This window comes from Pseudoliparis swirei, chromosome 23 (assembly GCF_029220125.1).
Source record: "Pseudoliparis swirei isolate HS2019 ecotype Mariana Trench chromosome 23, NWPU_hadal_v1, whole genome shotgun sequence".
NCBI lineage: Eukaryota > Metazoa > Chordata > Actinopteri > Perciformes > Liparidae > Pseudoliparis > Pseudoliparis swirei.
This window is the reverse complement of record NC_079410.1, coordinates 18714390-18738676: the sequence shown is the minus strand read 5'-3', so window position 1 is coordinate 18738676 and position 24287 is coordinate 18714390. Positions and strand designations below refer to the sequence as shown.

Genomic DNA, 24287 nt, shown 5'->3' with positions numbered 1-24287 from the left:
TTATGGGTTTACATTTATTTATATAGATACGCTTTTTATCTTTACTTTCTCAAAACAGAGTGACAAACATAACGTGACATCAAATCCACGACCAGGTGTGTCGCCCGACTCCTCCTCCTCATCACCGGCCGGGCTTACAGTACGTTAACCCCAAAGCCTCATCACTTCCTGTCTGCAGCTCTCGCTCTCTGGCGCTGCCGCCCGACGCTCTATCTGTGAGGAGCACCGACAGGAGGATGTGCTCTCTGTGTCGTTTCCCCCCCAGCTGAGGTCGATCCGGGACGGTCCGGGACGTCGCTCACGGCAGCTAGAGGTAAGATGACGGCTCCTTATTCTCTTTTTATGTCACATGTTTCCAGATTCTGTGGTGTGTCCCACATGCCGGGTCTCAGGTTGGCCGTGTTTGGATCATTTCACACGCTCTCATCCATCACACACAACTGCAACGAGATTCAAGCTCTGCAGATTTCCTGTTCCCCTTTTTTTTAAAGCCGCCTCAGGCTGTTGTGCATGCAGAATTACACAAAGTACAAGGTGGAATATTTGTTTATTCATTGAAACACGAGGTGATGAGTTGATGGAAGTTGTCTCGGAGTGGTACGTCTCATCCAACTGATCTCGGTGCTCCGAGGAGACGACAGTGTTGTTTCACTGTGGCGTGAAGTGTTTGCATGCCAGGACAACAAAGCCTGACAACACAATGGTGCAGCACCTGCTTCCTCACAACACAATAGATCCAGAGACGCTCTAATGTGCACCGTGTGAACGTCGTCGTTTGGGGCTCTGCCGTCACGAGGCCGAAAGGATTTCACCGGTCGACTGAAACTAGAATCACCTGCAGCCGGCTAGAGGAGCCTGAGGTCAAGAACACAGTTTACAGTCCAGTTTAAGGGTACCGCTGCTCTACACACACACACACACACACACACACACACTGAATCTATTTCAACAAGTCAAGATGCAGTCTCTCCCTCCCTCTCACTCTTTCCCTCTCCCTCTGTCTCTCTCCATCTCTCCCTGTCTTTCTCCCTCTGTACCTCTCCCTCTGTCTCTCTCTCTCTCTGTCTCTCCCTCTCTCCCTCTGTCCCGTCTCAACGTTGCATCACAGTTTCCCGGAAGGCCTCTTCCTGTTGTGCCGGGCACAAGTGACCCCGGCTCTCCAGTCCTGTGACCACACACACACACACACACACACACACACACACACACACACACACACACACACACACACACACACACGTTACTCAACATTGTGACACATCTGCCACAGCTGGGCACAATCACAGCTTCCGTATGCACATTGACATCCTGGAAGCCAAATATACTTAAGAGGAACATAAATATAAATATATATATATATATATATATATATATATATATTAACATAAACAGGTATTTCTCATGGTGGTTTTGTGTATGTTTCCTCTCTCTTTAATCAACAATGACATGTCATGTTTTATTCCTCTGTGGTCAGAGGGTTTTAGTTGTCATCGATGTGTCTGAACCCAACAGCTGTCATTTGATCCCAAGTATGCAAACTCCCTTAAAAGTGTCTCTTCGACTGACATCAACGCTCTTCACTGGACGACGTCGTCTCACTTTGTAAACAACACTCATGAGGATGAAATGGGAAGTTTATTTATTTCCATCCCACCTTGAATCACATGGAATATTGTTCAGCAGATACTTTTTAAGAATGAAGTGTAAATAGAGAAGCAGAAGAAGTTGCGGCTTTTTTCTCCTTCCGACTCGTCTCACTCCGTCTGTGACTCACTGGTTTCAGTGGGAAGTGACAGTGTGGCTGCAGTTTCTGTCCTGACATCTTCTCTGTGTGTTTGCAGCTCTACTTGTTGCAGCTCTGCTTGTGTTTTTCTTTATTGTCTCCAGGAAGGAACAATAATGATTCTTTAGTATCGACAGCAGCAATAAGAGGAAGTTCTGCTGAAGAGACGCTGCTGGTTTACCTGAACACAACAACAGGGTTTAATTCTAGTTTTTACTGGGGACTTCCTGTTGCTTTATCTCCTGTGTTTTCCTCTGGATGTTGTGATGCCCGTGCAGAAGATGATGCCGAAGGTGGAGCAGAGCTCGTGCACGGAGGATCGCATCCAGCACGTCCTGGAGCGCTGCCTCAGCGGCCTGGGCCTCGACGCTCCTGACAAGCAGCTGTGGAACGGTGAGACGCCGACCCGGCAGCGCTGACCCACATCTGGATCTATAACGTAACTCAGGTCCTCAATTCACATCAGAAACATACACCCGGCAGAACGTACAGATGAGATGCTAAACACTGTCGTTGAACACGTTACACCTCCCCAGGCGATGACTTGCATTGAGACAATACGTCTTTTATCTGGCTGGTGGAGGTTTAACATCCACATGATCGTGTTATTAGATAAATAACAAACAGAAATGTTCACGTTTCATTGAGCTGACATGTTGACTGAGGGGAAAGTTGAATCTCTCTTTTTATGACTCCATACACAAAATAATATTCTCAACAGCCACAATAGTACAAATTAAATGTCTCCATGTTTTCAGGTTTGTAATGATCTATAATTAAACCTTCAGAATATAGAGAGGAATGGAACTGGAGCGTTTGGTTTATGTCTATAGTGAAGATGAGATGACTGGCTCAAAAACTCCTGAAGCAGCGTATACACGAGAATAAAAACATGAAGCTAATCCATATCACCACGACATTTCCCTGGTTGAATACGTATACAAATATCTAATATTAACGTTTGGTGATTTTATGAGAATAATTTATGAGTATAAAGATGCAAACAGACAAAGTGTCGTAAAGAATGTGCATGTTGGATGTTTTCCTCCCTCGACTCTGAAAGAAGATGTTACGACGGAAGCAGAAAATAGCCCAATATCTCAAATTCGAAATGAAAACTAATAGTTTTAAATCATCAGAACCCAGCGAAACACGCAGGAACAAATTGTCCATCTTATGGAGTAAAATGGGAATTGAAAGTGGTGACGCACAGCATGAGGAGCGACGGGCCGTACGGAGGAGTATGCTGTTGAAACCACTTCCTCCTGACCTTTTGTCCAGTGGCGTGATAAATGAGTTTGACCTGCGCTCCTCTCTGAAGATCAGTCTGTGGACCTGCGTGTGTAAACAGCGTGTTTACTGCCGGTTATCAGAGCGAAACCCAAAGGGAGAAATAAACCTCTCTGTCTTCCTGCTCAGCCGGACTGTGCATCAACCGCTGGTGTTTGGAGGAACTCGTGAAGAGAGATCCCCACAACTTCCTCATCCTCCTGCAGAAGCTGCTGAGCAAGGCGGCGCAGGTGGAGAGCTGAAAGACAACACGTGTGTCATGTGGAGCGACGGCCGCTCTCATCCTCCCTTCCTTTGTCCAGGTGCTGGAGCAGAGTCGCTACGAGCTGGTGGTGCCCCTCACGCTCCTCTTCTCCTCCGCCCTCCTCAAAGTGAGCACTTGTAATAAAGAGAAAGAAGCTCAGGTTCCTCCAACTTGTGTTCCATCTCTTGTTCTGAGCCGGTTGCGTCTGGTTTCTCCTCAGGCGCCCCACGTGGCGCCGCACGACGGCGTGCTGCAGGAGGCCTACCTGTTGTTCCACGGCTTCCTCACCTGGCCGGAGCCTTGCAGCTCCGCCAGCAAACGGCTGCTGAAGGTCATCCAGAAGGAGCTCAGAGCGCCAGGTAGCTCGGACACGCTAACGCACAGGCGGTACCGCGCTGCGTCTCTACGGTATCGGGAGTAGAGTTTGAACCTGTGGTTTACGTTGGAGTGTGTGTGTATCTGTCTGTGTGTGTGTGTGTGTGTGTGTGTGTGTGTGTGTGTGTGTGTGTGTGTAGTCAATCACATGTATAACATGGCGGTGTTGATGAGGTGGCACAGGGTTGTGTTGCTGTGGAGCCAAATCCAGGCCAAAAATGTTGGTCTAAATCATTTAACAATTCAACAATCTATTCGAAATAAAAGTAACTGTATGAAAAGTTGTTGGTTTAAATCTAATTTTGATGTAGTTGTAACTTCGAATCTTTTTTTTGGACACTTTTGAATCTTTTTTTGGGGGTTCAAATATTTTTTTCAAGTTCAGTTCGATTTGAACGTGAAAAAAAGATTTTAACCCCCCCAAAAATAAGATTCGAAACTAAATTTTTTTATTGAAAGTTGAAAATATATAATCTGAGACTTAAAAATGAAAACATATTATACCAGTGTGGCCACCAGGGGGCAGTGTTACCCACTGAGAACTACTGAAGAATACTTTATGTACTTTTGCTTTAGGTATTTCGTTTCAAAGACTGGTTCGGGCGGAGCAGGGTGTTTCCTCTGAGACCCACGGATCCAAAACCATGTACGTTACACACTTAAAGGCACAGTACACCCCCAATAACACATCAGTCATCCTGTTCATCAATCTCGATTGTTTTGGTGTGAGTGGCCGAGTTCAGGAGGCGTCTGCCTCCTCTCCAGTATAAAGGGACTCTTTAGTGCTCTGCATGTGATGCTCAAAGTGTCTTCACAGAAATCATGACCCGCTTACCCAAAATAATCCACACGCCTATCTGTGAGCTTCTGTTGCAACTCTCACCAAAACAATCCATCTTCAACCTAGAACAAATATGTATTTGGGATTTTGAGGTTTAACTAACTTTTAAACTTTTGAACTTTAGACTCTTTTATAGCTCACATCCCTGCTTTCCTTATGTCTCTGTGTGTGTGTGTGTGTGTGTGTGTGTCATTAGAACGGTGCTGCTGGTGAACCCAGACGAGGACGTCCCTCCGGAGGTCCAGTCCGTCTCGGAGCAGCTGAGCGGCGGCCATCACTCCAGCCGAGACGTCTCCATCCTCCTCGTCCTGCACAGCTTCCAGGCCGCTCTGGGCGCCACCCACGACCTGCGGGCGCTCCGCGCCGCCCTCCAGGTGGCCGACCTCGGGGACGCCGCCACGCTTCCTCTTCACTCGGCCTTTCCGGTTTTTTCCCGGCGACGTAAAACCCGACTGCCTCGTGTCCCTCCAGACGAAGCGTCCCGAGGAGCTGCAGCAGCTGGTGGAGGCGGTGACCGACCGCGTGGAGGCGGCGGCCTCGACGGCAGACCTCAGGTCAGCTCGGCGAGCCCTGCTGCACAGCATGGAGCGGCTCAGAGACGACCTCGCCGCTCCCCGCGATGGACTCTCAGACGGTAGGACAGGCACCGTGAGACGCGGTGCTGTGAAGCGACCGGCTTTTCAAAGTTATAAGAGCTTCTTCATTCAAACCCGACCTCCTCTCAGTAGGGCCCGTTGAGACTTTCACGCTGCCCTTCCCCAAATGCCACAAGTGCTCCTGGGAAAACGACAACTTAGGTAATTAGCCCTCTGGTTATCATTCAGCTGGTATTTGCATCCCCTCAAATCTCCTCTCCGCTCGTGCAGATTTTCTGAACGACATCCTCTCCATCGAGCCCGACCTGGACTCGCCCGACGACTGTTTCCCTAAATCCCCGATGGACGACGACGATACCATCGACACCAGCGTGGACGAGGAGGACGAGGCGGACCGCGGGTTCCAGAGCCACCGCATCTCCACCGCCTCCTCGTCCTCGAGGGACTCCGGCCACTCCCTCTCCTCCAGCTGGTCCGCGGTGTCCACGGCGTCCGGTTCGTCGGGCGTGGAAAGCGACCTCGGCGAGGACGTGGGAGACGAGCTGAAGCTGAGGAAGAAACCCAAGAAGAAGTCCAGGTCCATCTTGGGAGTGGAGCGCTTCTCCATGCTCTTCAAGGCTCCGCTCAGCCCCGGCAGCTGCCGGCGGGCCCAGAGCATGGGTCACCGTGGCGACGTGCAGAGGGCCGCGCCGCCGCAGCTCAAACTCTCCCGGTCTCTGTCCAGACAACTGCATCCTCTGCACACGCCCGCCGTTACCCAGGATCCTCTCTCCCCCCGGAAGCACATGTGCGTCCGCAGGAGGCCGATCCTGAGCTGCGACGAAGGCGACGCGGCCGAGGCGCCCACGCTGGTCAGGGTGGTCGTGTTCGGAGGGGACAAAGAGGCCGGCCGGCTGGCCCGGGCGTACAGCGACCTGCAGCGGAAGGAGAGCAAACGGCCACGACTCACCAAGACGTGCACGCTGCAGTTCTACTTTGTCCCCACCAGGAGGAGAACGACGGCAAGCACGGGGGGCCAAACACCAACTGAAGGGCGGACAGGGAGTTCAACCAGAGCTCCTGTGGTGAGGACAGCTATCTATGTGTGTGTGTGTGTGTGTGTGTGTGTGTGTGTGTGTGTGTGTGTGTGTGTGTGTGTGTGTGTGTGTGTGTGTGTGTGTGTGTGTGTGTGTGTGTGTGTGTGTGTGTGTGTGTGTGTGTGTGTGTGTGTGTGTGTGTGCACTACCGTTCAAAAGTTTGGGATCACTTAGAAATGTCTTTATTTTTCAAAGAAAAGCACTGTTTTTTTCAATAAAGATAACATTACTCAAAAATACACACTATACATTGTTAATGTGGTAAATGACTATTCTAGGTGGAAGTGTCTGGTTTCTAATGAAATATCTCCATAGGTGTATAGAGGCCCATTTCCATCAACTATCACTCCAGTGTTCTGATGGTACATTGTGTTTGCTAATCACCTTAGAAGACTAATATCTGATTAGAAAACCCTTGTGCAATTATGTTAGCACAGCTGAAAACAGTTATGCTGGTGATATAAGCTATACAACTGGCCTTCCTTTGAGCTTGAAGTTTGAAGAACAAAATTAATACTTCAAATATTAATCATTGTTTCTAACCTTGTCAATGTCTTGACTATATTTTCTCTTCAATTTTCAATTCATTTGATATATACAAGAGAGTTTTCATGGAAGACACGAAATTGTCTGGATGACCCCAAACTTTTGAACGGTAGTGTATATATATATTGTTATATATATGTTTGTAAAGGAACAGGAAATCCGTCACTATGATGAGTCATAATACTCCTAACAATCGTTTTCACAGACCTGCCGACAGGAAACTCACCTTTATTTAACCTGGTTAGTCCAAATGAGATTAAAAATCTCTTTTTTGAGGGTGACCTGGACAAGACGAGTTAAAAGATACTCAAAGTTGAGCCATAATCGAGTGCATTTAAGAAACATTGACATGTTTGAGAACCTGCCTCTATTTCTTTCATTGTATATTTAAAAAGCTTTAATGTTATTGCTCGACCGTGCGAGTGACGCTCTGTTGCCTCGCCCTGACAGGAGTCTAACGGCGGCGTGCCGGAGGACCGGAGCACCGACATCGCCCGGCTGCTGGGCCGGACCGACCCCTGGTACGAGAGGAACGTCCTCAGTCTGCTCAGCCTGTCCTCGGACGTCCTCTGTCAGGTACCGTCCATCGCGCTGAGCGGACCTGAGGGGTTCAACCACGGTGCCGCGAAAGATCGCCAGGTGTGCCGTGAGAAATGTCCAATTTCACTCAATCGGTCCCAAAAATCTATTCTTGAGTTGTCGTGAATAATTTTCCATTGTTGTGTGTCTGAAAAATAGTAAAAAGTAATCTAGTGGCTGGCCTAGAAATGCAATTCTCTTCCGTGCCAGTAGGTGGCGATAGGTGACACAATAAATACTTGAACATTTAAGATAGAAGAATTAATTAGATTAGATTAGATTTGATTCAACTGTATTGTCATTACACATGTACAAGTACAGAGCAACGAAATGCAGAAAGTATCATAATAAATACAGGATATACAGATTATACAGATTAATAATAATTAAGTGATGCACTGGAGACGCTGTCATATTAGAACATATACAACATATACAACATACAGGCACGTGCACAGATAGAGCCCTAGTGGTGCTCAAGCACCAGCCCTTTTGCCCTGGATGAGTAAAGTGCCCTTTTTGCTGGAGACACTTTTTTCATTCATCAGTATTTAAGAATAAAAGTTACTCTTTCTGTCATCAAGTCGCCCCAAATGTGTTTTTATATCAGACGGGGCATTTATTTGAGTTCTTGTGAGAATTTCGCCCCGACATGCTCCGCGACGCTCACGAGACCCCCCCCCCCCTCCCTCCCTCCTCCTCCTCGCAGTTCTCCTCGCGCCACCAAACGGCTGCACCTCCTTCTCCTCTGACCCGCAGCACCAGACAAACAGGTCATGACGTGTTCGTCCCATGACGTTGTTTTGTGATAAATCAACCACAACATTAGCGCTGCTGAAAACATGACGTCACAACTGGTCCGACGTTTCCTAAACAAAATAAACAAACAAAAACTCACGAAATCCGTGATTTCAAAGCCTCATCCAGCTGTTTACTGACGTTAGTTATGTTTCGAGAATAGAGAGAGGGAGAGAGAGAGAAAAGAGAGGAGAGAGGAGAGAGAGAGAAGAGAGAGAAAAGAGAGAGAGTTCTTATTCCGTTCTATTCAACAGGGGCTAGTCTAGGATTTGCGTGGCCAGACTGAAAAAAAAATCATAAGGCCTCTCTAGTTCAGAGGGCCGGGCCAAATGTGGAGGCGGGCCTTAGTTTGAGGACCACTGCTCTTGGCTGTTGATGTCTATCAATATCGCTCATTTTTAAAATGACGTAAGAGGGCAATACGGATCCATATCAGACCAGCGAGGAGGGAAATACGTGGCTGGCATGACGACCCATTAGCCAATCAGAACGCTTGTACTGTTGTTGCTATATAATAATTAATCTTTATTCATAAAGAAAATGTAAGCTAGCGGTCTGATGCTGCCAGAGGAAACGCAGGTCGAGGATGTATTGCATCATCAGTGTATTGATGCTTATGCTTCAACTCTGTCAGATTTTTTTTTGGCATTGGGTGCCCTTTTTTTGGTTTGAGCACCTGCCCCCCAAAATGTCTGTGCACGTGCCTGACAACATATACAACATATTCAACATATACAACATATTCATATTGAAAGACATCCGGCAAACGCATATGTTGAGCAGTGGATCTCAGTTAAATAATATAAAAGCTTCTATTGGGCGGATCAATATTGAACACATTTGACATTTTAACGGCGATCAAGAAATATTTAAAAAGAAAAATACAGACTGAACTGACATGTCGTAATTGTTTTGGTGTTATTATAAAAAATGTGCCAGGGCTCAAGAAAAGGTTGAAAAACACCGGAGTAGACGATGTAACAATATATATATATATATATATATATATGGCCTCCTGTGAGGTTTATTGTAATAAAATGTCCCAGCGCTGTAATGTCCGGACTCCTTGAAGTGGACGTGAGTGAGTGTTTATGGTACGCTACACACATGAGGGATGTGGCCACCGTGGAGAACATCCCCCAAAACTCATTGAATTGGTCATTTATGGTGGTTTTATGCATCCAAAATATATCATTTTACAGAAGACGCCTGAACAAGGGAGCACATCATTGTATTGTTAGTGGGATTGTTGGTGCATCAATGAAAAAGTAAATATGGTTAAAATAATTGGGGGTGTCTCCCATCTCATAAGGATAGAGAAATCTCATTTAAAATAACAGGTTCTCAACAGCCTGGAGGCATCATGACATCATCTAAATGTAGAAAACAGGAAAGTTTAATAAAATATGCCGAGCAAACAAACCAGTTAATCTACGCAACACAACCCGAACCCTGAATTTAAATACAATAAGTATGACGTGAGAGAGTCTCAAATCTCACGGTTGTTCTCGTGTGTGAGTCAGACCGCCTGTAAGGACGCCGACAAGGAGTCGGCGAGCGGCGTGGAGACGCTGCCCCTGCTGGCGGACCTGGTGCTCTATTACTGTCGCCACGCCGACCAGCCCGTTCTGGTGCAGCTCTACCAGGCGGAGGTGAGAGGAGCACACACACACACACACACACATGCTCACTCACACCTGATTCTTATTGTATTCCTTCCCCCGGACAGTTGACCCTGGCTGGAGGAGAGAGGAGAAGGGAAGTGTTTATCTACTCTCTGGAGCTCGGGCACACGGCTGGAACCAGAGCAGTTAAGGCCATGGGTGAGTCACACCCTGAACAGACACACCCAGACAGTATAAACACACACACACACACACACACACACACACACACACACACACATACTCATGTGTCGTCTATTGTGTCTCTTCCTAGGCTCTGCCAGTAAAAGGTTTGGCATAGACGAAGAGCGGGAGGCCGCCCCTCTCGCGCTCAGCGTTGCCTACAACAAGGTATGTTGTATGTATGTTGTGTGTTCTGCAGAACAACAAACAACAACACGGCGTGAGCTGTCCTCCTCACGCCTCGTCTCCACCCGCGTACAGGTGGCCGTCAGCGGGAGGAGTCAGTGGATCCAGACGGAGGTGGCCTGCACGTCGATTAATCTCTACAAAGCCAAACCGGAGCAGCTGGGTGTGTGGCGGCGTTTTGATCATGTGCCAAGAAAGGTTTTTTATTTTTTTTGTCTAAGCACGTCGAATCTTGTCCGTCCAGATGCGAGAATAGAAAGTCTGCAGCTGACGATGACCGAGGTCCTCAAGAGGCAGAGCGCCAAGTCTAAAAAGGGATGCAACCAGGTGAAGGGGTGGGAGTTAAACGTGAAATGAATCTTACTTTTGAAACGCCGGCTCCTCACACTTCCTGTCCCCTCACACTTCCTGTCCCCTCCCCCCTGGCAGCACATCTCCGTATCAGAGGTGAAGGTGGACGGCGGAGAGGAGGGGACAACGTTTGCCGTGTGTCTGGATCAGGATGAGAAGAAGTTCATCCAACGTGTCACCAGGTACAAGAGCACCATCACGTGATTAGACCTTTGAGTAAAAGAAGCAATACAACAATGTGAAGAACCCCCATTACAATGAGAATCTCCTAAATTCAGACACTACCCTTCAAAAGTTTGGGGTCACCCAGACAATTTGGTGTTTTCCATGAAAACTCACATTTTTATTCATCAAATGAAGAGAAAATATAGTCACGATTTTATTTGAAATATTAATGTAGTTCTTCAAACTTGTCGCTCTAAGGAAGGCCAGTGTTATAGCTTCTCTCAGCAGCATAACTGTTTTCAGCTGCGCTCACATAAAAGGGTTTTCAAGGGTTTTCTACCCCTCCGTTTGTCTTTTAAGGCGAAAACACAATGTACCATCAGAACACTGGAGATGGGCCTCTATACACCTATTTAGAGACTTCATTAAACACCAGAGAATAGCCATTTACCATATTAACAATGTAGAGAGTGTATTTATGATTAATTAATGTTATCTTCATTTAAAAGGAGAAAATAAATTTTCCTCAGTGACCCCAGACTTTTGAACGGTACGTGCAGTGACGCCGTCTCTCCTGCAGGTGCGAGGTGTCCCTGTGCTGTAAACTCGGAAGCAGTTCAGACTGGAGGTCCTACAAGTCCTCGCCCGGCCAAGTGCAGCCGCTGCACCCGTCCTACTGCTCCCTGCTCTGCCTCCCCATCACCTCGTTCTCTGCCTCGAGCCTCTGACACGCTCCGCCACACCGAGGGAAGCCCGGCCCGTTTGGACCAAAGCAACACGGGGGAGTAAGCTAGGGACGCAGACCCTCCTGAGTAGATACTGAACCCGGTGCAGGGAACAAACAGTAGGACGTCAAGGTGTGCCGAGCTAGTGGAGGAATGTTTTCAAGCTTCCTTGCACATGCTTTTCTCTCACCCCCTGGAGCACGGCCGACGTCACACACCTGCTGTCAAAGTAATTACTTTATTACTACTGTGTACATTCTTTTTTGATGTCGTAAAATGAACTATTTATTTTTTGAAGTGATTTTCCATCGTTGGTTTTTTGTTTACAGTTTTTCCGAAACAAGGTTTGAATCACACAACTGAAAATAAAATCTCAAATCAGTCTTTTTTCTGTTTACTCTTTTGTTTTCACTTCCTCCAATGAGTCACCCGCACCACCAACACAAACCAACGTGAATGAGTTCATGCACAGAGAAACAGATGCAGGCGACACAGGTGAACGATGGATTACTTCAGACGGTGTGACTCAACGTCTTCAAGGCTTTGAGAGTTTTCTCTGTTTTTTTGAGCTGCGGACACAATTCAAACATTGTTCACTTTACTCGGGAGACAAAAGCCATCGTGTCCTTGGCAGACTGACATCTGTTGGAAGTGAATACGTTGGATTCTCCTTCGGTTTTGAGTGTTTCCTCACACACGACTCTCCTTAGATCCTGAAGAAAGATGGTTGATCCTACCAGTAAGTTGTTTTTTTATATAAAAAATGACTGTGGGGTCGAACTTGTTTGGCTTGTAGTCGTAGAATGTGGTTATTAAAAGAATAACATGTGTGATCTTCATGGTTAGCTTGCGTGGCTTTCTCCACGGTTGAGTCCGGCCTGAGACACACGGTGCAGGCTCTTCTGAAGGAGATGAGCGGCCAACGTGTTTGGGAAAAAGGTAAAACGTCATTATTTAGATGAACTAGTTTTACAGCAAATATACAGCTACCCAGATAATTAGCTTAGCATAAAGAAAGGAAACTATTTTCCTCTGTTTATGCTACGCTAAATAACTTAGCATAAAAACAGGAAGAAGATGGCCCTGTCTGTGTTTATGCTAAGCTAACCAGCTAATGCGTATGGAGTGAAAATGACATAGCTAAAGAAGTTATATTTTAACATAATTAATTAGATAAACGTTGAATGTTTTTACAGTAAATATACAGCTACCCAGCTAATAAGCATAGCTTAGCATAAAGACAGGAAACAAGTTTCCTCTCTGTGTTTACGCTAAGATAAGCTAACCATCGGCTGGTTGTAGCTTTATATCAAACTTTCAAGGAGCGTATGGAGTGAAAATGACCCAGTTAATAAGAAAGTGAAATGATCAACAATGGACTCCAGTTGCTACAGCAGTATCATCACATGCACACACTACATATCCCCAAATATAAAGCCAACAGTCTGTCTGCTCTGCAGGATTGATGCGATGGAGTCTCCAGAAGAGGCTGGAAGCCAATCCCGCCTGCAGCGTGTCGTTGGTCCGAGTGCTCGTCCGAGAGCTGGGCAAGCTGCTGCAGGCCGACGACGCTCGATCCTACACACACACCATCCCAGTGCTGCACACACTCTACTATGTGGTGATGCAGGTGAGGCAATCGATAACGGCGTATTGTTTATATCGACGGTCTTGGAACAGTGGAGCGCTTATTATAGCCCAGAGTACAATTATGCATTATGAATAGTGTTTTGTCTCATTGTTTTGCTACGTCTGTGCTCACCTTTCCAGTCAGGTGTCATGATTCCGACCAGCGTTTACCAGGCGGTGTTTGAGTGCGTGATGAAACTGCTGACATTACCGTCTCCGTACTCCGCCGTGGCGCTGAGCACCGTGAGGAGCATCAAGATGGAGATGACCACGCCGGGTACAGAGTTAGAATTCATCGTACAATAAATGTTCACCTTTTTTGTTTCTACATGTGGGTGTCTGCTTCTTTAAAATAAAATGCTTATGAAGATAATTAACACAAATAAGGACCACATAAAAATCGTGTTACATTTACACTCACATGGTGGGAGAATACAAATCTTGTGTTAACACTCTGCATATATAGCACATACATCACGAGAGACAGGAATGGATAATTATTATTTAAATTATTTATTTTATTTGTATTATTTGTATGCAATCTATCCATTATGATAATTTCCCCCTCTTCTTTTTCTTTCTTTCTTGGAGTGAGCAGCATGTGATGTTTCTTGTTCTTTCTGTGCACCTGAACATCAAAACATACAAGTGAAACATTGACAAAGAAATTGACTGTATGAAAGTACATATTTGTTTAAGTATTTTTTACCGGGTTTAGTTAATAAGGGACAGTGCACATTGATAAAAACATTTCAGTAAATGTGCCAGAGTTAGCCAAGAGGCTATTTTTCATCTGTAGTCCCAATGATGCTGATGTTATGAACAAACCTAAAAACATTAAATTACATATACAATCTACAGACAAAGCAAATAAAATGAGGGAGAACAATGTTAATTGTGTTAATTGTTATGTTGTTGAAAACTAAATGAAAAAAAGTGACTTAAAAAAAAACCTCAACGACGAGTTAGAGTGTGAAAAGGTCTGTGGATAGAAACATTAGCGTGTGGGGAAGCGACGCGACTTGTGTGAAGATATTTACGCGTGTGATTTAATGACTCCTGATCCTCCGACAGGCTCCTTGTATCACCGTCGAGTCACCGCAGAGCAGAACCTCACCTTGCAGGAAAAGTGAGTGTGTCGTTCGGATGACAGAAAGGCGCAGGTTTGAATCCCGGCCAAACTTGTATTTTGTATATTTCCTCCAGGGTGTTTGTGCTCGCCGACCCCGCTGTGTTTTCTGCTCCGCTGGAAGCGGCGGTGAGGACCCACCTGGAGGCGTCCGTCTTTCTCCGGGACGCGTCGACCATGGAGAAGAACGTGGTGCGGCATGTGCTGCAGGCGGCTCTGGGGCCGAGCTGCCGGAGCGCCGTGCTGACTCGGGCCCTGGAGGTCAGTCCATTGATCAGCTCACCGCTTTGGTCGGGGTGGGAACATCATCTCAACAACTATTGGACAAACTGCCATGAAAATGGTGTCCGTGCGCTCATGGTCCCCAGAGGATGAACCGTAATAACCATCGGGGATCCCCTTTATTTACATTTCATCGAACACCAACACCACGTCAACAACAGCTCAGTGATCCACCCGCACACACATGTGTCTGCATTGGTTTGCAGACATTCGTGGTTTCCATGGGGACGGATCCCACTGCTTTAGTGATCCCTGACTTACTCGGCCTCAGTAGAAGTAGCAGAACGCTAGCTCAATGACAGAAAGCATGCCGACACGCTGAGAACTAAGATAGTGAACATGGTAAGCATTGTACCTGCTGGACATTAGCATGTTAGCATTGAGAGCACTTTGCTATGCTAGTGTTAGCAGCTCACAGCTAGCGTGGCTGTAGACTCTTGCTGATAAATGCTGGCTCCTGGGCCTGGCCTCCTTCCTCATTGGCCCCGCCTCCTCCTTTGTGCCTCGTGCCTTATTGGCCCCGCCTCCGTCACGATGCCTCCTGCCTCTTCTCTCCCCTCTATCTCCTTCTGTTTACATGGATTGTGGAAATCTCCATCATGGTCCATGCCTAGTACTCATTATTAATAATTTCTGTCATATTCATTGAATGTGTTGTAACTCTGTAATAATTCCTTCTGGTCACATGACATCTATCCTTCTGTCCATCCTGGAGAGGGATCCTCCTCTGTTGCTCTCCTGAAGGTGTCTTCACTTTGTTACCCCTGTAAGGGTTTTATCAATTTCTAGGGAGTTGATCCTGATCCGATGTGAGGTCAAATGTCAGGGATGTTGTATGTGTACAGATTGGGCCATACAAATAAACTGAATTGAATTGCATGGGGATATTTTCTCACTGAACTAAATACATGAATTATATATTCTTCTGTATCAGTATTTCTTTTCTTTCTTTAACATTTTTTTTTTTACCAGATGTTTCTTTTGTGTATTTCAGGCGTTGGGGGAACATGCGGTGGAGAAGTATTTCCAGGAAGTGTCTCTAGCCGTGGAGGAGAGTCTGAAGCACGGAGCAGCTGGTCGTGCAAACTATCTGAACAGACTGCAACACATTTACAGAGACATCTCGGATGCCTCTCAAGAAGGTGAGCATCCTGTTCCAGCACAGTTTGGCGTTGGCAGAGATCCTGACTGCGTCGCCGCGTTAAACCTTCGCCCTGTTTCCTCAGAACAAACCAAGCTCCATCGGGGTGTTGCGGTCAGCACTGCAATGCCCTACCCGGAGATCAACTTCCTCTTGTGGAGGGACAAAGAGGATCTATGTGAGCCTAACAGACACAGATAAAGTTTCCACTGCTTCACTTTTCTGTCAATAAAAGATCTCGTTGCTGCGGCACTAAATATGTTGTTTCCAAAAGGGAGTCTGCTGGAAAACCTCGCCAAGTGCTGCGGCTCCGACTCAACGACTATTGAGAAGGACCAAAGTGATTCAGTTCAGTCCGAGGACAGCGGCGGGAGAGAGAGAAGAGATCTGAACGAGGGTGACTTTGATGACACGTCCACCGACCCGACGCCGACCTTCACGCGTAGAAACGGCTTTAAGACCACCAAGAGGGCGAACGCGCCGCCGCGCCCGACGAGCGGGAAGACGGACGCGTTTCCCGGAGGCTCGCCCGGGAGGCGTCACACGGCTCGGGTGGTGGTGCTGGGGGACGACCGTGTGCTGGGGACCCTGAGCAGGGCTTACCGCTCCATTCGGTGAGCGGCTGAACCCCGTTCTCCAAATAGAGTGACAGCAAAGTACTTTATGTTCCTCAAAAACTTTTTCCCATTGTGTCTTTCCAACTATTCCCCCCCCCCCCCCCCCGACAGAGAGAGAGAGTCAGAGCAGCCGGTTTTGAGCGGGAAACTGAACCTCCGGTTGTACTACATCCCGGTCACGTCGCCCTCGCGCAGTTCCCCCGTGAGTCCCACTGAGTCCCCCAACGTGAGACTGACTGGTGTCAATGTAGAAGACTGTGTGACCCCCTGTCGTTCCTCGTAGGATAGCCCTTGTGAGAATGAAGGCAGCCGATTGGGTCTCGCCTCATTCCTGGGGCGCGTGGACCCGTGGTACAACAGCAACATCAACAGTCTGGGAGCAGCCATCTCCAAACTGGCTGGGAAGGTACTGGCTGGCTGTCGAGTCGACACGGCAACGCTAGCGACTCTTTCTTCTGCATGCTCGGAGAGGCAGGCCGAGGTTAAAAACAGCAGCGTTTGAGTTCATCTGACGCCTTCTTCCTTCTGTGATGTCTCAGTCTGTCCACATGGAGCCGGTGGAGCCGGACGTCTTCCTCCTGGACACCCTGTGCTACTACCTCCGCTGTGGGACGCAGCCGGTGAACCTGCCGCTCTATTCGGTGAAGGTACGGTGCACCACCAGGACTCTGCAGGTTCTCTCAAGTCCACAAATGCTCTTCCCCTCTTTTAGCTCCCTGCTTTCACCAAACCCCTCCTCACATCAACCTGGTTAGCTAATAACTGCTACAGAGACAGATGTTTTCCTTTGGTGGAGACCAACCACTGAGCTAACAGGAGAGGGAAGGTTGAGCTTGTGTTCATCAGGTGAATCGAAACAGGATTCCCAACACGAATGCAATGTTGCTACGCGACGCAAGACGATACACATCTTTAAAAGGTGTAGATATATTTATTTTCAGCTTTCTGTTCTGCTGCCCTCTGGTGGCCAAACCAAATAATACACAAATAACAATTGATGCAGCTTCAAGAAAATAATTGTACGATCATTTTTTTTCCGATATGGATTGTGTCGTGTAGATCTTGTCAATAGTTAATGGATGTTGGACTTCCTGGTTTGTGTTCAGATGACCCGCTCCAGCTGTGATGTGGTGGAGGAGGTGTTCGTGTCCCACCTGGAGGCCGCCATCCCAGAGTTCAGACACCTGAAAGAGAAGTTCTCAAGTATGTTTCTGGATCTGTTTGTGTGTGTGTGTGTGTGTGTGTGTGTGTATATAGATACCATCATGACTGTGCAAACATAACAGTTGCTTAAAGGCGTTATCTTTGACAGAGGAGCCCAGCGTACGCCGAAAGAAGCCGTCGGTGGAAGTCTTCCACTCGGTCATGTCAGTCAATTACACAGAGGTACATTTCTTCTTCTTATTATTATTATTACTATTATCAGCCTACTTCCTGTTCAGTACTTGCATTAACACCTGGATCTCCTCAACAGATCTCCTTAAGCAATCGAGAAGTGGTGAAGAGAGAAGCAGCCATGGCGTTTGGCGTGGTGATGACATCACAGCCGGCAGCTTTAGCATCAGGTTCCACCTTTTGCATTTATCTTCTACTCACAGATTCATGTCGTGGCTATCAATGCAATGCATGACGGACTCGTGTCTGTTTGTGCAGGTGAGCATCACCTCTCTGTGGAGTTTCACAGCGTGGACCCAGGAAACAACACCGTAAGAAGTCAAAATTGTTTTTTAAAACATGTTATCAGTCGTATTTATTGCAGTATTGTGAGTGAATCTTCGATGCAAATCGTTAAGCTCTCTGAACCTTTTGTGTTTTAGACGATCCAAACCCGGAACATCAGCATCCGGGCCCTGCAGGATCGAACGCTCTCCGTGTGTCTGGATAAGGACTCCCGCAGCACGTACACCGGCGTGCACAGGTCACTAAACACACTGCGGCGCGTCTGTTTTGCATCACCTGCTCACCTTTATGCAAACCGAGAGTGATACGATGTGATGTCATTCCTCCACAGGGTAGAAATATCCCCGTGTTTGCACCCCGGATGCGGCGTCGGGTCCCGGTCCACGCGAGAGCCGCTGTTTAGCAAGTATCTAGACAGAGCCATGCACCTGCCCATCAACACCTTCACCGGTGAGCCGTCCGCCTCATGGTGTGCAGACTCTACATAACGTTATCTACGTTTGCATATTTCTTATGCATCTTTCTTGTATTCTATTTAATTAAATTCCTTGTTATCATGGATATTTGCTATAATACTCGAACAAAACACACCTTTAAAGGTGCCCAATACAAAATCGTCGAGCCCATTTGTTGACTCCACACAGCTCTCAACATGGCGACGGCTAACAGTGTTGAAGGGGAACCGGAGGACTGGTGCTCCTCTTTATACTTTATTCTCTTTCGTTACTTTTCAGATGAGGATTTGACGATGTTAAAATACACGATGCGTTTTTGAAAACACGATGAACTAAACTACTGTTACGTGCAACTGTTCAACATTTGAAGTGGGCTATATTTCACATATTGAAAAAAAAGAAAAACATTATCGTCACTGGCTGCTCGTTGCTGAGAGGATATGACCCGATGTAAAGTTTATGTGTCCCAAGATATGTAAAGTAATATCTGTGTGTATATATATATATATACGCATATATATTTTTCAATATTGTTTTCAAAGAATGTGTGAAATATTCATATTTTTATTAATTACAAAGTTTGAGATTTATGGTGATAAAAAAAAAAAAATAGATGCAGCAGACTACAAGCCCAGATCAGTTATTATATATCCATGCATTTGCTAAACTGCTCTAGAAGCAGAACAGTATATATATTTTTTTTAACAACTGGTCTTCAAACGCAACATGTCGCTGCATGCCCCAATAGTATTCATGCCATATTTACAAGTGGAAAATAAGTTGTCTTTCATTAGTAATTTTAGTAAATACTCAATCTGTATAATCATAATATTTTCAATACCAACCCTTTGAATGGGGCCCTTTGATATACATTTTGTTTTTCCTCTGTACGTTTACTAAAATAAAGTATCTTTCCACATCACCCACCACTGATAAACTCATTGGAAGTCATGCGTGTTGTGTGTTGTTACAGCCTGTGTGTTGTGTCGTCGTGTCATATAGTGTTATCTATTTCACCGAAGTAGTAATTAAAATGTTCTTGTGATGCTGTTCAGGGAATGAATCTACTGTACATATAAATCATTTAAATAACACATTTGCGGTTCACACATTCACACATTCTCTGTTTGAAAAGGTGAGGAAACACACGTCAGGTGACGTGGGTTCATAACGTGATGAATTTTGAAGCGTGGTGAATAAACAATCCCTCCCCATGAATGTCTCCTGTGTGAAAGACCTGCTGGCTTTTATTTGCAAAGGGAAAGTTGTTGACATGAACGTGCTCTTTTATCTCCCACCTAGAAGAAGCGGCAAGCTACACGTCTTTGCTATTCACTAAATTAATTAATATGAATTATAAGAAAAATTATAAAAAATGTATATTGTATCAAAATTTAAATATATTTTTATTTAGTTTTATTTATATATTTGTAATAGCAATATTTTTAAATGAATTTTACATAAATGTGTTATATATAAATATATATATTTATATATGATTAAAACAATTATATATATGTATAAATTTATATATATACATCTATGTTTTACATTAATCTTTTTAATAACAAAATAATTTAGAATTAATTTAGCATAGTAGCATTATAAAAATAAAAAAATGTATTATATATAAATATATATATATTCATATTGAAAAAGATTAATGTATTATATATATTAATATATATATATATACATATATATATTAATATATATTATATACATAGATAAAGTTCTTTATTTTCTGTAATGCAATTAAAAAAACAAAAATGTCATGCATTCTGGATTCATTACAAATCAACTGAAATATTGCAAGCCTTTTATTCTTTAATATTGCTGATTATAACAGCTTAAGAAAACTCAAATATCCTATCTCTAAATATTAGAATATCATGAAAAGTATACTAGTAGGGTATTAAACAAATCACTTGAATTGTCTAATTAACTCGAAACACCTGCAAGGGTTTCCTGAGCCTTGACAAACACTCAGCTGTTATAAATCTTTTTTTACTTGGTCTGAGGAAATATTCAAATTTTATGAGATAGGATTTTAGAGTTTTCTAAGCTGTAAGCCATAATCAGCATTAAAAGAATAAAAAATTAAATTTGTTGATTTGTAATGAATCCCAATGACACATTTTTGTTTTTTTAATTGCATTACAGAAAATAAAGAACTTTATCACAATATTCTAATTTTCTGAGACAGTCCTGTATATATTAATATTTTTAAATAATCTTTTTAAATTAAGACGACAAATATTGCTATTGTGCTCAGTTTCAGTTCAGGGGCACTGCTTTATACTTTATAATGTGTTTTTAGATGTGTTCTCTCTCTCTACCTCTCTCTCTCTCTCCCTATCGCTCTCTCCTGCTGTGCACTGTGGCATCCGCGACGGCAGGGGGCGCTGTGGTCACGTGACTGGCCCTCGGCTCCAGGTGAAATCGTCCACTCGGTGGAGTGCCTCACGGTCCAGACGGTAACAGGTGTTCGGTCGCACGCCGCGTACGAGACCAAAGTCGTGGACGGAATGCGCGAGCTCGAGGTGGAGGATGACCGGTAGACACGTTTAGAAGAAACCGGCGAGGGGCCAGAGGTCAAAAGGTGAAGTGTGTTTAACGGTTCATTTTATTTTCTTATCTTTCAAACTTGTGACGTGGACTCCACATCCTCCTGCCACAGGTGGAACAGTTGCGTTCAGCTGTTATCAGGTGTTTATATCCGCGTTGTGTCTTATCTCCACCGTGGCTCTTTATACTTCAGCTCTTCCCGACTTGTTTTAAACATATTTAAAATTAATGCATTTATTTATGTATTTTTTACCATCATAACTTTATTGCTTTATTGTCTCTGTACTGTGTGTGTGTGTATATATATATATATATATATATATATATACGTGTGTGTATATGTATATTATGTATACGTAAATGGCCAACAAGTTATTTCCAACACAAACCACACTGTAATATAATGTATTAATTAATGTATGCAATAAATTATTTGTTTAAAAGGGCTTTGGGAATTTACAAGATTTGGCATTCCAAAAAACAACCTTTTTTTTTTTACATATCATAGACTGATTGATTTAAATGAGAAATAATAGACCGGTTTATTGATGATGGAAATGAATGCAGCCCTAGAAAGAACATGGTTATTGTTATGACTCTAATGTGCCGTGCTGCGTCTCCCAGTCTCAAGGCGCTCCACGTGAACCGGCCGCTTCCCACCATGAAGAGGAACGAGCAGATCGACATCAGGCGCGACCTCGCTGTGGCCGGCGCCTTCAGCTTCCTGTGCTGCTGCGCCAGGGCCTGCCTCATCCCCTTCCTCACCCTGTACTTCCGGCAGCTGGGCCTGACCCCCGCCATGACGGGCATCGTCATGGGCACCAAGCACCTCGTAGCGTTGGCGTGGAGCCCCGTGGCGAGCCTGCTCTCCAAGCACTACGACAAGAGGCGCGCCGTCATCAACGCCTCTCTGGTGTGCTCGGCGGCGGCGGCTCTGGCCCTGCTGCTCGTCCCGCTGCAGGCAGTGCGCCCGCAGGTCGCCGGCTGTAACCGGTCCGATCCGAGTGGCGGCCCGACCCAAAGTCTGGGCGGCGGCGGCCTGCCCGGCAGCGTTGCGCCCTCGATGGCGTCATCGGCTAGAACTCAAACTACCAACGCCATTACGCCTCCCTTCCATTCTGGGACCCTTCCTGGGACTAAGAGCTCACCTAATCATCATGATCATTCCCACGCTCAGCTGCCCCCATTGAACGCAACAGTAGTGGTCGAAGACGGCGCCAGAGAACCGACGGTCGGCGCCGCCGTCGTGCACCGCCCCGCCCCCTCTTCAGGAGCTCCAGTGAGGAGCAAGAGGTCAGAGGAGGAGGCGGAGCAAGAGGAGGCGGAGCAAGAGGAGAAGCGTTTTACATTCCTGGGCAGCCTGAAGGCGTTGGACCCTCAGCACCAGCTCTTCTTCCTCATCCTCGTCATCGTGGCGGCGTGGGAGCTCGCGGCGGCCCCCCTGGAGGGCACCGCGGACGACGGCCTGTACGAGTATCTGGACTCCGCCGACGCCTCTGACCGCCACGGCGGCCCCGCGGTGTGGGGCCTGCTCGGGGCGGCGTGTGGCGTCGGGGGGGCGGGCCTGCTGGTCAGCCGGCTGAGCTGCGTGGTCGCCGGCGGGCTCCCGCGGAGCGCGGCGCACTTCTTCTGCTACGCCGCCGTGGCGGCCGCGGCCCTCCCCGTGGCCGCCCGCCTCCCCCTGCACCTGGACAGGAAGCGGGATCGGGCCGGCGGGCTCCTCAAGGCGGCGCGGCTGGTGCGCGGCTCGCCCCGCGCCCTCCTCTGCGCCGCCACCGCCCTGCTGGTCGGGGTGGCGAGCTCCGCCGTGGACAACTTCCTGCTGTGGCAGATGCAGGACCACGGGAGCGGCGAGCTGCACATGGGGCTGTCGCTGGCCGCCGCGCTGCTGTCGCGGGCCGCCTTCCCGCCGCTCGCCCCCCGGGTGTCCAAGCTCCTCAGCCCGGGCCGCGTGCTCGCCGCGGCGGCCGCGTGCCTCGGCGTGCAGTGCTTCTACTACTCCTTCCTCTGGGGGCCGTGGGCGGCGGCGCCCGCTCAGGCGCTGAGCTGCTTCAGCGGCGGCGCCCTCTGGTGGGCCGTGGGGCGCCAGTGCGAGGACGTGGCCACGCCGGGCGCCGAGCGGAGCGTGCGGAGGCTCTACGGCGCGCTCGCCCTGCAGCTGGGCAGCGGGCTGGGCAGCTTCGCCGGGGGCTTCGTGGCCCAGCGGTTCGGGCTCGCCTGGCTGTTCCGGGGCGCGGCGCTGGGCGTGCTGGCGTGGTGCGCCTGCCTGCCGCTGCTCCAGTTCAAGGCGCCGCGCCAACGCCGGATCAACTACTCGCGGCTGCTGGCGGCGGACGCGAGCGAAGCCAGCGACACGGAGTCCGAACAGGAGAGAGACTGGCTGGAGAAAGCGATGGATGACGACAGAAGCAGAAACAACAACAACAACAACAACGGACGGAGGGTAAACCACTAGCCTCAAGGACCCTTCAGAGAGCGCAGTCGCCCACCACGTAGAATCATGCACATCAGTGTGTAAATAAGTCATCATGTATTTAATCCGGTTTATTGATGCTCCTGAGGGTTTCCTCTCGGGGGCCCGGAGCCGGACCGTCTCTCTGGAGCCAACAGGAAGCAGGATGCAGGGCGGCGGGTCAACAGGAGCCCTCTCTGTGAGTGTGTGCTCAGGGTGAGGCCGGCTTCCTGTTTCACCACACCCAGTCTGTTTATCTACCCCCCCCCTCCCCTCCGTGTTAGTGTCTTGTTGATGGACTGTAGAGTGAAACGATGAACCACGGGCTCAGTGTGTTTTAACTGCAGGGGGTTCAGCTGCTGTTTCTTATCATTTCGTCGACTCTACATTTGAAAGTGTTTGTTTTTTTTAACACTTTTTTTCCTGCTTATTCAGACGCGCTGAATTAAATGTGCCATTTTCTTTCCTGCCAGAGAGTTTCTGCACGTCTTTTTGTGTCGTATTTGAGATTCTTCAACCGGTTCCAGACCTGAGGCTACCTGAACTGTGTGTGTGCTCAAAGAGTCTTTGAGGAGCATCTGTAATAAATAAATACACATTGTTCACGTTGATACCTTCCGACTCGTTGCTCTGCTGCCTCGGGAAGATTATTAATAATAATAGTAATAATAATTCTGACTTGTATAGCGCTTTTCTGAAGACACAAATATGCTTTTTATGGGGACAAGAGACAGTTGGAAAGCAAACAAACATTTAATTTATATATATCTAAGCTCACTCTCCCGTGAATGGTGACGCTTGTGGTTAGAGAGCAGCGTACCGTTGTGATGGCAGATGTCTGTTTAATGAAATCCTTTCAGTTTGGTTTGATTCCAGACAAACAAATATAGAAACACATTTGTAATGGCTTCAATGTCTCTAATGCTGATGTT

The 24287-nt window shown here is 47.0% G+C and overlaps 3 protein-coding genes across 5 annotated transcripts; all 3 read left to right on the top strand.

The window, feature by feature from the left end:
- The first annotated feature begins 234 nt into the window (after positions 1 to 234).
- Positions 235 to 11784, top strand: LOC130188070 (phosphoinositide 3-kinase regulatory subunit 5-like). Of its 3 annotated transcripts, XM_056406138.1 has the most exons (18): positions 235 to 313; positions 2062 to 2176; positions 3203 to 3303; positions 3376 to 3444; positions 3538 to 3676; positions 4269 to 4338; positions 4730 to 4907; positions 5005 to 5167; positions 5259 to 5330; positions 5400 to 6193; positions 7202 to 7327; positions 9652 to 9780; positions 9858 to 9951; positions 10067 to 10143; positions 10237 to 10324; positions 10406 to 10488; positions 10591 to 10694; positions 11258 to 11784. In XM_056406138.1, exons 2-18 carry the CDS (start codon positions 2065 to 2067, stop codon positions 11403 to 11405), a joined length of 2547 nt encoding a protein of 848 aa, XP_056262113.1. In that variant the 5' UTR covers positions 235 to 313; positions 2062 to 2064; the 3' UTR covers positions 11406 to 11784. The 3 variants fall into 3 exon arrangements, with proteins under 3 accessions (XP_056262113.1, XP_056262111.1, XP_056262112.1); XM_056406136.1 differs by lacking the exon at positions 235 to 313 and having other exon boundaries at positions 1563 to 2176; XM_056406137.1 differs by lacking the exon at positions 235 to 313 and having other exon boundaries at positions 1564 to 2176; positions 5262 to 5330.
- A 102-nt stretch (positions 11785 to 11886) lies between these two features.
- LOC130188071 (phosphoinositide 3-kinase regulatory subunit 6-like) lies at positions 11887 to 19257 on the top strand. Its single transcript, XM_056406139.1, has 18 exons — positions 11887 to 12141; positions 12249 to 12341; positions 12863 to 13032; positions 13173 to 13308; positions 14106 to 14160; positions 14238 to 14421; positions 15437 to 15584; positions 15669 to 15761; positions 15858 to 16197; positions 16312 to 16402; positions 16484 to 16606; positions 16740 to 16847; positions 17307 to 17403; positions 17513 to 17586; positions 17675 to 17765; positions 17854 to 17906; positions 18018 to 18118; positions 18212 to 19257. The coding sequence occupies exons 1-18, from the start codon at positions 12126 to 12128 to the stop codon at positions 18366 to 18368; spliced, it is 2130 nt and encodes a 709-aa protein (XP_056262114.1). The 5' UTR covers positions 11887 to 12125; the 3' UTR covers positions 18369 to 19257.
- Positions 19258 to 20839: 1582 nt separating this feature from the next.
- Positions 20840 to 23626, top strand: mfsd6l (major facilitator superfamily domain containing 6-like). The gene is made up of 2 exons (XM_056406141.1): positions 20840 to 20937; positions 21528 to 23626. Exon 2 carries the CDS (start codon positions 21565 to 21567, stop codon positions 23356 to 23358), a length of 1794 nt encoding a protein of 597 aa, XP_056262116.1. The 5' UTR covers positions 20840 to 20937; positions 21528 to 21564; the 3' UTR covers positions 23359 to 23626.
- Positions 23627 to 24287: the final 661 nt, after the last annotated feature.